Consider the following 12,848-nt stretch of genomic DNA (forward strand, 5'->3'; position numbering starts at 1 on the left):
ACATGTTTTTACATTCTGTTACCTGTTGTGCATTTCAACTTTGTGAAATGTGCTGTTAATTAAGGGACTTTACATCATGCTTTATCTAAATTGAATGATAAAAAGTAAAATTTAGTAGCACTAGAGAATTTCAAAAATTAGTCTTCAAGATAGAACTCTATGCGATGTACACTTGTTCTGTACTCCTGTCCGGTTCACGGAAGCTGTAATGACAGCTGCAGGCTCTGTAGACAATGCTTGGGTTTGAATTCTTGCTCATCTAGTTCTTAGCTGTGTGATCTTCCCCACCAAGATCTCCTAATCTCTTATCATCACCTGTAAACTGTAAAATGGAAACAATAGTACCAACTTCATAAGAGTTTTGGAATAATTAAATGAGATAAACAAAAAAAAAAGTGTTTAGCTCAATACCTGCCCCAGAATAAGCACTAATATAATCTGGTAGTTTCAGAATAGTAGGAATAGAAGTACAGAGCAAGATACCAGGCAATAATAAGCTATTCCTTTTTAAATTTATTTTTAAATGTAATGTACTGTACTTAAATATATTTTTGAGAGAGAGAGAGAATGAATCCCAAGCAGGTTCTGCAGTCAGTACAGAGCCCAACACAGGGCTCAGTCTTACAAACTGTGAGATCATGACCTGAGCTGAAGTCAGGAGTCAGATGCTTAACCGACTGAGCCACCCAGGTTCCCAGTAATAAGCTATTCTTAAATGCTTGTCTTAAAATACGAATGGATACTGTAAAGATATGGCTTTAAGCAGTAATTTTCAAATATGAGTACATGCCAGGGTTCCCTACAGGATTGGTTAAAACACAGGTCCCTGGGTTCCATTCCTACAGTGTCTGAGTAGGCCTGGGCTGGGGCCAGAGTATTTGCATTTCTAACAAGTTCCCAAAGGTGATGTTGATGCTGGAGATCCAGGGACCACACTCTGAAAACCACTGACTTGAAGTATGTGTTTTAATTGCTGACCAAGGACATTGCCAAGAGATATAAAAATAACAGCAATACTTTGTTTACAGTGATTCAAATTCCTATCTTCGAGAAGAAAAGGCCTCTAATAAATGTAACCTTAAAAGACAGAATTTGTCTTAAATTGGGAGGGGAGAGGGGGAAGTATAGGGCTTTACCCAGATATAAAAAGTCAGAGGGAGTGGGAGATACGGGCTTCCAGGTATGGAATGAGTAAGTCACCGGATGGAAAGAAAGTACAGCTCAGAGAATACAGTCCATGGTATTGTGACAGCGTTGTGTGGTGACAGATGGTGGCTATACTTGTTCTATGTGTATGTGCTATAGCATACTGTATAGAGTTATCCATCACTGTGTTGTGCATGAAACTAATATTGTGCATCAGTTGTACTTCAATTTAAAGGAAAAAGTCAGTGGAACTATGTAAGTGACTAGTCTGTGGTCACACATCAAGTCCAAAGAAGCTATATATTTAGGATCAGGAATCTTGGAGCCATACCTAATACTCTCTCCCTTAGACAATGATATCTCCCCCATTTCTACAAACTCGTATGTTTATAGACTGATTTACAGGCTACTGAAGATCTGGTGGTGAGCCCTAATGATATTTCACAGATTCCCCCTAAGCACGCGCGTACACACACACACACACACACACACACACACAGGGAGTCTCTTTTTCATTTATTTTTCTTTTATTATTTAAAAAAATTTTAATGTTTATTTATATTTTTGAGACAGCGAGCATGAGCAGGGGAGGCGCAGAGAGAGAGGAGGACACAGATTCTGAAGCAGGCTCCAGGCTCTGAACTGTCAGCACAGAGCCCGACGTGGGGCTCAAACTCATGAACTGTGAGATCATGACCTGAGCCGAAGTCGGACACTTAACCGACTGAGCCATCCAGGCACCCCATAAGTAGCCTTTAAATAATCTGAAAACATTCACAGAATACATTTGAAGGTGACAGTTTTCCTTTTCTCAACTATCTCCCAGCAGTTCAAAGATATATTGGTGTTTTGGGAAAATACGTGAACATTTTAAAACTGATGTCTTTGAACTGAGAATGATGTGAGAGTTGCACAGGGCCCGGTTTAAGGATGTAAATGCTGACCATGAGCTTGTGTCTATACAGACAGACATCTACACATCCTTTTGCTACACACATGCACAACTTTGGCCTCAGACTTCCATACATATGCTTTATAAAGGATACAAAAGAATCATTGAACTCATCTCTGCTGTCTTTTATACTTTCCCAGTGTTCTCCAAAAGCAATTTAAACTGTGCGTTTTGCTCTTGCAGAGCGTATCATCCTATCATTTGAGATTTAACTTTTAACAGTATCACCATTAAGTATACGCCTATAAAATTTCACCTAACGCCAAGGAAGACCAACCACGGCAGGAACTGTCCCATTTCTACTGGCTTTTGTCCATGTCTTCAGGTTTTGTATGAGTTTTATTGGGATATTTTGTACTTTAGAGTCCCTCCTTCTCAACTCTTGTATCGACTACAGCCAAACGTCCTTCAGTACTTGAGAGCGTGGTTCTATCCAATTCTCACCCCGTCCTCATGGTTTTCTGTTTGTTCTGTTCTGCCATCTGATCTAGAGTCGCCTGGCATTGCCAGTGTTCCGCTTAGAGTTCAGAACTCTTGGCGACGTTCCCAGTTTTTCTCCCAGTCAGGTAAAATGCATACTGGGTAGCTTTATCTCTTTTGTGCAAAAATCCATGTTGGGGGCAGCCGATACTGTCTGGTATTCTTCTTCATTTCTGATTTCAGAAAAAAAAAAAAAAAAAACAAAAAACGCTTGTTTCTGACACACAGTTAGCAAAGAGTTGGTTCTTTGGTAACGGTACCAGTTATACTAAAATTGGAAGGAAATGAATAGAATTTTATTTTGATTTTGAAAATCTAAAGACATAATATTCAGCTCTTTCTTTTAAAACAAAAAACAAAAAAATAGGCATTCAAAATCATTTTTTCTGCTCTTCTCTTTTTTTTTTGTAAACAAAGGTTAGAAGTATTTGCCAGGAACCGGTAATGGTTCTCTTGTTAACTGTGTCCCTCTCTTTACTTTCTGGATGGTGTCTGGCCTCTCCCTGTATGATAATTCTCCATGTCAGACAGTGAGGGAACCGGGCAAGCAAGCTGGAATGCAAGGGGCATTAAAAACCAGCACCTATAATTTTTGCTTCTTATAGTCTAGTCTCTGGTGCTAATTGATGTGATCAATCATATGACACTGGTCATTACTCCTTTTGGTGATGGGTACAAATTGCTTCAAGGGTCTGCTTTGTTATGATCTTCTAATGCTCTTGGCTTACCAAAAAAAAAAAAAAATTGATCTAAGGCTGACATAGGAACCACCCTCCACTCAGAGGATCAGAGAGAAACACTGTTAGCAGCTGCTTAATCTTCTTTTTTTTTTCCTTTTCTTTCTTTCTGTACAGTGGATTCTCCAGGCAGTGAAAAGTCACCTGTAACGACACCTGTAAGTAGCTGTGTGATTTTAATTTATAAAGTATTTGATTTGCTTAGAAAGAATTCAACCAAAAATGGACTCTAAATGATTATAAAAGAATAATTAAAAGTCTTGTGTAATGCTCTCCGGTGCAATGTGAGGAAAGACATTATATGGGTGGTTTATCCTTACACAGAGTTGTGATATGCCTGGAAACAAAATGGTAAGTGAGTTAGGAAAGTAAAATCTGATGAAGGTGACCATAGGAATTAGTATTAAAACATGCAGCTCCTATCAGCATTCAACATCATTATTTTAACCGAGGGTAATACTTCAATACTTGAACATAGTGTACTGTCGACAGACAGGGCGCAGCTAAAACTCCCTGGGAGACCCACGCTGCCCCTGTTCACTCCTTTTCACAATGAGTATCTTGAATAATATTAATTGTATGTTTAGTTTTCAATATTTTCTTTCAATTACATCAAAAAAAGTCATTTGCTAAAAGTAAACATTAAGACACATGATGCTGTGGCAACCGCTTGCTGCTGAATTGTACGTGAATGCTCTCTGTAGACCTGACTTTTCTCTGAACTGCGTGTTCCCAGTGCTGGGCCTGGCACCTTGTTCAGCCTCTGAAACTCCACTGGCTTTGGAGACTTCCTCGATGGCACAATCAACTGTAGCATTTCCCCGGAGCCCCCGAGGTGTAGCCACATAATCACCGTTGCACCTCTGTTTCCAGATTTACTAACATATGACCCTGCAGATGTTATATAACTTCTTTGGACCTTATATTCCTTGATTATGCAATGAGATCATAATCCCTCCTTTCAGGATGTTGTGAGCTTTAATCGAAATAATTACGTGAAGCCTCTAACACAGTGCCTGATCCATGAACAAATCCTCCCAGTGGCTAATCCAAAAGGCCCACCATAGCCAATAGGAATTCTTTTTTTTTTTTAATGTTTGTTTATTTTTGAGAGAGAGTGTGTGCAAACGGAAGAGGGGCAGAGAGAAAGGGAAGCAGAGGATCCGAAGCAGGCTCTGTGTTGACAGTAGAGGCCAATGCAGGGCTCAAACTCATGAATCGTGAGGTCATGACCTGAGCTGCAGTCAGATGCTTAACTGACTGAGCCATCCAGGGACCCCGCCAATACCAATTCTTATCTATAGGTACCTTGTCTCACTCTGAGAAGTCCTAAGTGTCTGTGCAGAATGGGGAAGGGTCACACAGCCCTAAGTATTTCCAGCCACATTCCAGAACTAGCAACCACTTGTGCAGGCTGAGTCTCCAGCCAATACTGGGAATCTTGAGTTTCTCAGGAAGCTGAGTATACTCCCGGTGAGTGGGAACCCCCAGAAGGATCCCAGAGGTGGCATCCTTGGCACATTAAGAGTATACGAAACACATTGATTTCCATCTTAATTTACATGGGAGCAACAGAGTCATATTGTTCTTGTACCCCTAGGCAGGGGTGGAGGGGAAGGGTGCCCTGAAGAGATACGTCCTTATTTCTGGTTTATGGAAACTAGAACAAGAAAGAAACAAATTACTGACCTATATAAGTGAATTCTCTGAAAATACCCACCCAAATTTGACATTCTTTCAATGATAGCTCTTCATAGAACAGAAAAATAAGTGACATTTGAAAATAAGAGAAGCTTGAAGAGGAACTAAGCTTGGCTTATGCTGACCTCAAAAGATCAGAACACTTGCAGTCAGACTTGGAGTGGCCTGGCTCAGCATCTAGAAAGGGGAGAGAAGGAGATGCATTCCTTGGCCTGAGGTGATTCCATCCATCTATTCAACAAACATCTGTTGAAGGCCTAAAAGTGCAAGGTCTTGGGATACTTAGGGGGATAAGGGTCCTCTCTGCCTAGGAAACCCCAGGCCAAAGAAAGTACAGATTTGTGAACAGATAAATTATAGAACAAAGTGGGCTAAATGCTCTTCATTCTGACTTTCTCTGGCAGCTTTTAGATCTCTTTTATGATAGTTATCACACTGTCTTCTGGTGTCATTTATACATTGGTCACTCCTTCACAGCCACCCTCCCCACACGCTCAGTTGTGAGCTCCACAAGGCTGGGACCCTTGGTCAGCTGGTATCCCCACCTGGCCCACACTGGTGCTCAGCAAATAGTCACCAAAGGAAGGAGCGGGATCACTTTGCTTTCCCTTTTGTTTATCACGCAAGTATCTTCCTCTTTATCTTTCTTCCTCTGAAGACACTATTTTTGTCTTCCTTTTTAACAAATATTCCCTATTTTCTTCTGTGCTCAATCTCCCTACCCCACACTACTTCCTTCTGTCTGCTCACACTTTACTTATTCTTGCAATTACTGCCTGGTAAAATCTGAAAATTGAATAATTCCTAATTGTTCTTCTTTTTTCTGCCACGATTGGACAGACTCTCCCCACTGGACTCCCTATGGCTTTGTTCACAGAACCACACCCTTTTCCTTAAAAGACAAAGAAGGGTCATTCCTTCGAGAGGCGTTCTGAACACTTAAATGGCTTCTTAGTTTTAGGAAAATGCCAAGTGGAGCCAACCTTTAACACTGTTAATTCCTAGTTTATTATCTGGAATCCCATTTGGATGACATTTTATGATCATCCAAGGAAAGTTGGGAAATTTTGAATTATATACAGTTAAATATCTTAAATAGCTTTTCTCCTGCATAACCTGTCAGAGCCTTTAGTTTACTAATTGCAGTATGAATCCCAAGAGTGGTGTATAGGAAATACATTTCCCTACCTGATTTGCCCACCTTTCCTTGATTTTTTGTGGGTATCATCCTAACCATTTGCAGGTACCATAGCAAGAGTACCAATGGAGGCTCACATTTCATGTGTCTACATACATTAAAGTTATAAATATTTATCTTGTTATAAATCAAGCAACACCCATGGCTGGCCTGCATTCTCAGCCCAGAGACACTTCCTTGGGCCAGCTCAGCCCTTGTCCACCTAAGTGGTAGCATGGATCTGTTGGGGGCAGGGCAGAGCCGAGGGTGAGCTGGCCCAGGTGTCTTGGACAGTAACTAGACCCATCTAAGCCTCGGACAGAACTGACCCTGTCCAGCTTCTCAGGCAGCTCAGGTAGATAGATTCTGCCTGCTGCCCACCACCCCCAGGCCCTCCCCCTCCTCTCAAATTCCGCCAGCCTCATCTTGCTTTTTTCTTTCTAGATTCCTAGACAGTTCTAAGTGCTTCCCCAAACCAGCCCATCAGAATAGAGGGAAGGGAAGAAGCACAGTTAGTGGGGAACGTGGTTTGCTTTGGCACCTCCCCCTGGGTGTTGGGAGAGGCCAAGTTTAAATGCGGCCAGTTTCCCAGAGGCCAGCTGTGATCTCTCTTCCCCTGTGGACCTGCTCCGTCTTGTATATTGTGTGACCCGGTTGCCCACTTTGGTTCTTGCATCCTTCTCCCATTATTCCCATTCATTCATTGCTGCCAAACTCACAAAACCCTTACAAAAAAAAAAAAAAGTCTTTAAGTTTGTATGTTGGTTATTCGGCACCAGGGCAGGGACTCCCTCTTGCCTGAATCACAGGTGATGCTGGTGAGCATTGGTGAGTTAAATAACCCACTTTAGAGACAGCTGTGATGGAAAAGCAATAGCAGCGTAAAAGATGAGTTTTGGGGGCTCCTGGGTGGCTCAGTCGGTGAGGTGTGCGACTTCAGCTCAGGTCATGATCTTACTGTTGGTGAGTTTGAGCCCCGCGTCGGGCTCTGTGCTGACAGCTCAGAGCCTGGAGCCTGCTTCAGATTCTGTGTCTGACTCTCTCTCTCTGCCCCTCCCCTGCTCGTGCTCTGTCTCTCTCTCTTAAAAATAAATAAACATTAAAAAAAAAAAGATGAGTCCTATAGGGGACACCTCGGTGGTTCAGTCAGCTAAATGACCTTGATTCAGGTCATGATCTCACAGTTCATGAGTTTGAGCCGCTTGTGCTGACGGCTCAGAGCCTGGAGCCTGCTTCAGATTCTGTGTCTCCCTCTCCCTCTCTCTGCCCCTCCCCCACTTGACTCTCTCTCTCTCTCTCTCTCTCTCTCTCTCTCAAAAATAAACATTAAAAAAAAAAAAAGGGGCACCTGGGTGGCTCAGTCAGTTGGGCGTCTGCCTTCGGCTCAGGTCATGATCTCACCGTTTATGAGTTCGAGCCCCACGTCGGGCTCTGTGCTGACAGCTCAGAGCCTGGAGCCTGCTTTGGATTCTGTGTCTCCCCCTCTCTCTATTCCTCCCCTGCTCATGCTCTGTGTCTCTCTGTGTCTCAATAATAAATAAACGTTAAAAAAATTAAAAAAAAAAAAAAAAAAAAGATGAGTTGTATAGTATGGCAAACACCACTTCTCACAAAATACAGTTCTGCTGAAATAAGCATTCAGATTTGCTTGGACCAGGATCGATATCCAGAATGAGTATCTCATGCTTAGAAGCGTGCATACATTTAAGAGATCACTTCTAAAAGAAATGAAGCCAAAGCCTTCCCATGCCAGGGGCTAGTTACTTCATGTTTTCATTAGCTGCAAAAAGGTTCACAGATCATACCAGCTTCCTGGAAGTAAACCAAAGAGGAATTAGTATTAAAAAGTGGTTTCCGGCAGCAAAGAGGGTCTTTAAGACATGTGGAGGCTTCAATTTCCGTATGTCGGAGTGCCAGTCTGTAAGCTAATTGTGTCCCTTGCCCTGTCCTGGCCTTGAGGACGTGGCTTAGTTCTGATCGTGGTTTTATTTTCTAAGCAGTTTAAATTCTGGGCATGGGACCCAGAAGAGGAACGTCGGAGACAGGAAAAATGGCAGCAGGAGCAGGAACGTTTGCTCCAGGTAGGACTGAGCTTACTGCTTTGTTATTTTCCATTAGATGATGCCCTCATCGTTACTGTTAAATAAGTTTTTAGCACAGGAAAGCATGGAATTGGATTCTTCTCAGAAGTTGGTGAGTCTAAGGCCATTCCCTTGGTACCAGTGCAACAGTGTCCTGTGTCTGAGTCCTCCTGCCAGAGTTTACACTGATGAACACAATGAAAAAGCATTTCACTTAAAAAAAAAAGAAAATCCAAGGGGATTTTCTGGTTCAGTCAGTAGAGCATGTGACTCTGGATCTTGGGGGTTGTGAGTTTTAGCCCCACGATGGGTGTAGAGATTACTTAAAAATAAAATCTAAAAAGAAAAAACCCAAGTATTAGGGGCCAACTCATCCATTCATCACCTCCTTAGTTGCCAAGTTCCAGTCCAAGTAGCAGTGGGGATGAATGATCAAAAAACTATTTGGTAACATACATGTGAAATAAAATGTGGCCTGGGTCTTGTTCCTTCAGTGGAAATGTTTGCTCCATGTTTGAGTAAAGGCTGCTCATTTTTAATCCTAGAAACCTTTTGGGAGTAAATTGATCATGGTGCTGCTTGTTCCAAGCCAGTTTTGTAGAGTAATGAGGATTCCAAAAGTAACCTACTAATCTTAGAAACTAACCTGAGTACTTGCATGTGCCAAGAACTGGCATATTTGTTGGTGCTTGATACATCTAATTTAATCCTCATAAAACTCTTCAAAGTATGCCTTATAGTCCCAAGTATGCAACTGAAGAAACTAAGTTTCAAAGAAGTTAAGGTCAGACAGCTAACAGTTGTTGAGCCTGGTTTCAAATACAAGTCTGTATGAGTTTAAAACTCATGTTCTTTCCGCTGTATTCCAACTAGTACTGATTTTACCAAAAGAGCATAAAGAAAAAGAATGTTAAATCTCATTAATTTTGATGACTTTAGGCTGGTGTGTTTTACTTCTTTTTCCTTATCTTTTTGCTTTGACCGTCACTCTTGGCTTAATTCCCAGGGGCTGGGAGCAGGGGTCAGTTTAGATAGTTAGTTAATTATAGTATAGCTTTAGGTCTGCCAGTTAAGTTTAACACTTTTCAGAATTGCCCAGGGTTAAATCTTTAACCCAACATGCACAGGGATAAATACCCACATATTAGTGAGAACCCAGATTCAGCAAAGTCCCAGAACTGTGGGGACTTTCAGGTCCACTGGGAGACCCCAGACCAGCCATGGGCATCTACTGTTCCCTTGGAACTCAGATGCCCATTGCCCAGCTAAGTGGTGAACAGCTAAGAGTCAGAAATCCCACAAAGAAGACAAGCAAGCGTCCTTCCCAGGGTGGCACTCTGTCACTTACAGTCTCCAAGGAGGCCACCGTTACAGATGCAGACATATGTGTTATTCTTATCCCACCAAATTGTTACGCAGCGTGGCACTGCAGGGTTGTGAGCTTTGGGGCAAGGTGCCTGTGCGAGCCTGCCGGTGTGGGCACGCGTGTGTTCACGCATGTGTCCACACATGTGTGCACGTGCTGGTGTGTGTACATGTGTGTGTTGGTATGTGCTGGTGTGTATGTGTGTGTGTGGCATAGATGTATGGCATCTTTCACTCCCTCACTCAGTTCATCCTCCTGGTGAGGGAAGGATGTGATGTGAGCTCCTAGAACCAATAAGCCTAAGCTTTGCTTGTTTTTCAGTTTCTGTTAACTGTTAGAGTCTGTTTCCTCTCTCTGAAAGGCCCCTAAAGTCCCTCTCAGAAACTTTATAAGATTAGGTTTTGATAACAACATTTTTACCTAGAGTTAAAAGCTGGCCATGGGTTGGCCAACAATGGCTTTTCCAGAACATTAATAAGAACATCAGGCTCCAGGCAATCCCGGTAGAGCCCTTTTGCTCCTAAGATAATGACATCACAGGTGATACCTGGAGGAAATCTCAGTGCCTTCTCCAGCAAGATAGAAGCAGACTTGTTTTAGCCTCAGAGAGAAGATTGACAGTAATTAGACTAAAATATTCGACTGTGTGTGGTACACTTCAGTGATGCCTTTGTCTCTGGCATGTCACAGGCACCATTCCCAAGACATCTGGGGTGTCAGCTCCCATTTTAGGCACTAATTTTAATCTCCATTTATTCATTTCTTCTAGTCAGCTGTCCAAGGGACTCCAGGCACATTTTTGAAGCCATCCTTATTCAGAGTGTTTTTTTCCCCCAGAAGTGGTGACTGGTGTTGTATTGTTTCCGAAAACAGTAATGGCAGTTCTGATGCTGGAGCCTTCTAATGGGCTGTTTACAAGCTACTCTTAATTCAGAAGTTACTTAAACCTGGGAAGATTCCATTCCGGGAGAATGGCTACAAGCAAAGAGTAACTCAGCTACTCAGCTAATTATCATCTTGTCCACTTTGGACCTTTCTGCATTGTGTGTCTTGAAACCCACAAGGTTTTTTTGTTGTTTTTTGGTTGGTTGGTTTTTTGTTTGTTTTTTTTTTTTTTTTTTTTTTAATTTCTTTTAACGTTTATTTTTGACACAGAGAGAGACAGAGCATGGACGGGGGAGGGTCAGAGAGAGGGAGACACAGAATCCGAAACAGGTTCCAGGCTCTGAGCTGTCAGCACAGAGCCCGACACGGGGCTCGAACTCACAGACTGCGAGATCATGACCTGAGCCGAAGTTGGCCGCTTAACCTACTGAGCCACCCAGGCGCCCCTCTGGTTTGTCTTTTATCAGACCCTCTCAGTGGCAACATATTTCTATTAGTGAAATGGCAACACTCCTCTCTGAAGGGCCCAGTAGAAACAAACCATCAGTTTAGTCTACCTCCCAGGACAAAAACCAAGTGAAGGAAGATCTTACAGTCTGGAGATAGTCTTGTGATAAATTGTTCATGGTGGTTTAGAGGTGGGAGAGAAATGTCCCAGTGATGTACGTGTGCCACGGTCAGTTCAAGAACTATCTGTGGAAATTCTGTAACAGGAGAGATACCAGAAGGAACAGAACAAGCTGAAAGAAGAGTGGGAAAAGGCTCAGAAGGAGGTGGAAGAGGAGGAACGCAGATACTACGAGGAGGTAGGAAATTCCCAAGAAGGAATTTGACTTGTAGTTTTGATTCCTCAGATTCTATCAACGCATTTTTTGTCCGTGGTACCTGTATGCATGCGGCTGTGTCTGATTCTCCTTACCCACAGCCGAGCCCTGTCTACTTCTCCGAAGAGTCATCTCCTATAGACTCTGAAAGACCACAATTCCCCCCAAATATAGTTTGTGGTAAGGGCATGTTGAGTCACGGTCAGGGGCGACAATATAATTTTATCTTTTCTCTATGCAGAGAGTCAGATTCTTGACTTACCTTAGAGAGATGACATGAAAGTATTTATTTATGGGTTGCTTTGAGGAAAGCATGTTTGGGAGTAGTCAGTTCATTTTGGGAGGATGATTTTGGTAGTGAGGCTAAGTGGATCCTTCCACTGCATTCACTGTATGGCACTAGAGAGATTCGGAGGGAGGAGAATTTGGTTTTGTCTCATTTCTTTAGAAACAAACCAGACCACATCAGAGAATTAGAAGGGAGCTACATTTAATGTATATTATCTAAAATTTGTTTATGATTAATTTTCTGAATTTATCTTTAATAATTTTTCTGCATAATCTGATCCCTAAAATCATTTCCAATTAGGCTTCTTGAATCAGACTAAGTAGTTCACAAAGACTTTGTTTTTCTAAACCAAATGCTAATTTCTAAATCGTTGCCCATAGAAAGTGTTATCTGATTTACATGCTTTTGGGAAATAATACCTTTTGTTTTTAGTGCCCTGCTTCTTTGCACATAATTCCAATATTCTTTTCCTAAAGTTCCTTAATGAAATTTTTCTCTTGACAAATATGATTTTATATTTTCTCCCTTTCATTAATTCCTATTCTTCCCTTTAGGAGCGCAAAATAATTGAAGACACTGTGGTTCCATTTACTGTTTCTTCAAGTTCTGCAGACCAGCTGTCTACGTCCTCCTCTGTGACTGAGGGCAGTGGGACAGTGGTGAGATCATAGATTAAAAGCAATTTGTGAGGGATGCCTGGGTGGCTCAGGTGGTGGAGTGTCCGACTCTTAGTTTTGGCTCAGTGATAATCTCAGTCATGGGTGTGAATCAGGCTCTGCACTGAGCATGGAGCCTGCTTCAGATGCTCGCTCTCTCTCTCTCTCTCTCTCTCTGCCCCTCCCCTGCATTCTCTCTGTCTCTCTAATTAAAAATATAAAAATTAAAAATAAAATTGGGGCGCCTGGGTGGCTCAGCCAGTTAAGCCTCCAACTTCGGCTCAGGTCACGATCTCGTGGTTTGTGGGTTCGAGCCTCGCTTTGGGCTCTGTGCTGACAGCTCGAAGCCTGGAGCCTGCTTTGGATTCTGTGTCTCCCTCTCTCTCTGCCCCTCCCCTGCTCATGCTATGTCTCTCTCTCTGTCTCTCTCTGTCTCTCTCTCTCTCTCAAAAATAAATAAATACTTTAAAAAATTTTTTTAAATAAAAAATAAAAATAAAATAAAATCAATTTGTGAAATGAATAAACCTAAATAGAAGTACTAAACAATAAGG

General features: G+C 42.2%; 1 protein-coding gene across 14 annotated transcripts in view; it reads left to right on the top strand.

Annotated features, from left to right (window-relative positions):
• The window catches only part of LIMCH1 (LIM and calponin homology domains 1), a 327,784-nt gene that overhangs the window by 296,873 nt on the left and 18,063 nt on the right, over positions 1-12,848 (top strand). For 9 of the 14 annotated variants that reach the window (XM_049631913.1, XM_049631920.1, XM_049631907.1 and 6 more), the window contains 4 exons: positions 3,433-3,473; positions 8,194-8,274; positions 11,239-11,331; positions 12,193-12,297. In XM_049631913.1, coding sequence (XP_049487870.1) covers positions 3,433-3,473; positions 8,194-8,274; positions 11,239-11,331; positions 12,193-12,297 — 320 coding nt within the window. Of the gene's footprint in view, positions 1-2,589; positions 2,665-3,432; positions 3,474-8,190; positions 8,275-11,238; positions 11,332-12,192; positions 12,298-12,848 lie in introns of all 14 variants that reach the window. The other 5 variants (XM_049631906.1, XM_049631912.1, XM_049631917.1 and 2 more) reach the window with 3 other exon arrangements.

This window comes from Panthera uncia, chromosome B1 (genome assembly GCF_023721935.1).
Source record: "Panthera uncia isolate 11264 chromosome B1, Puncia_PCG_1.0, whole genome shotgun sequence".
Lineage (NCBI taxonomy): Eukaryota > Metazoa > Chordata > Mammalia > Carnivora > Felidae > Panthera > Panthera uncia.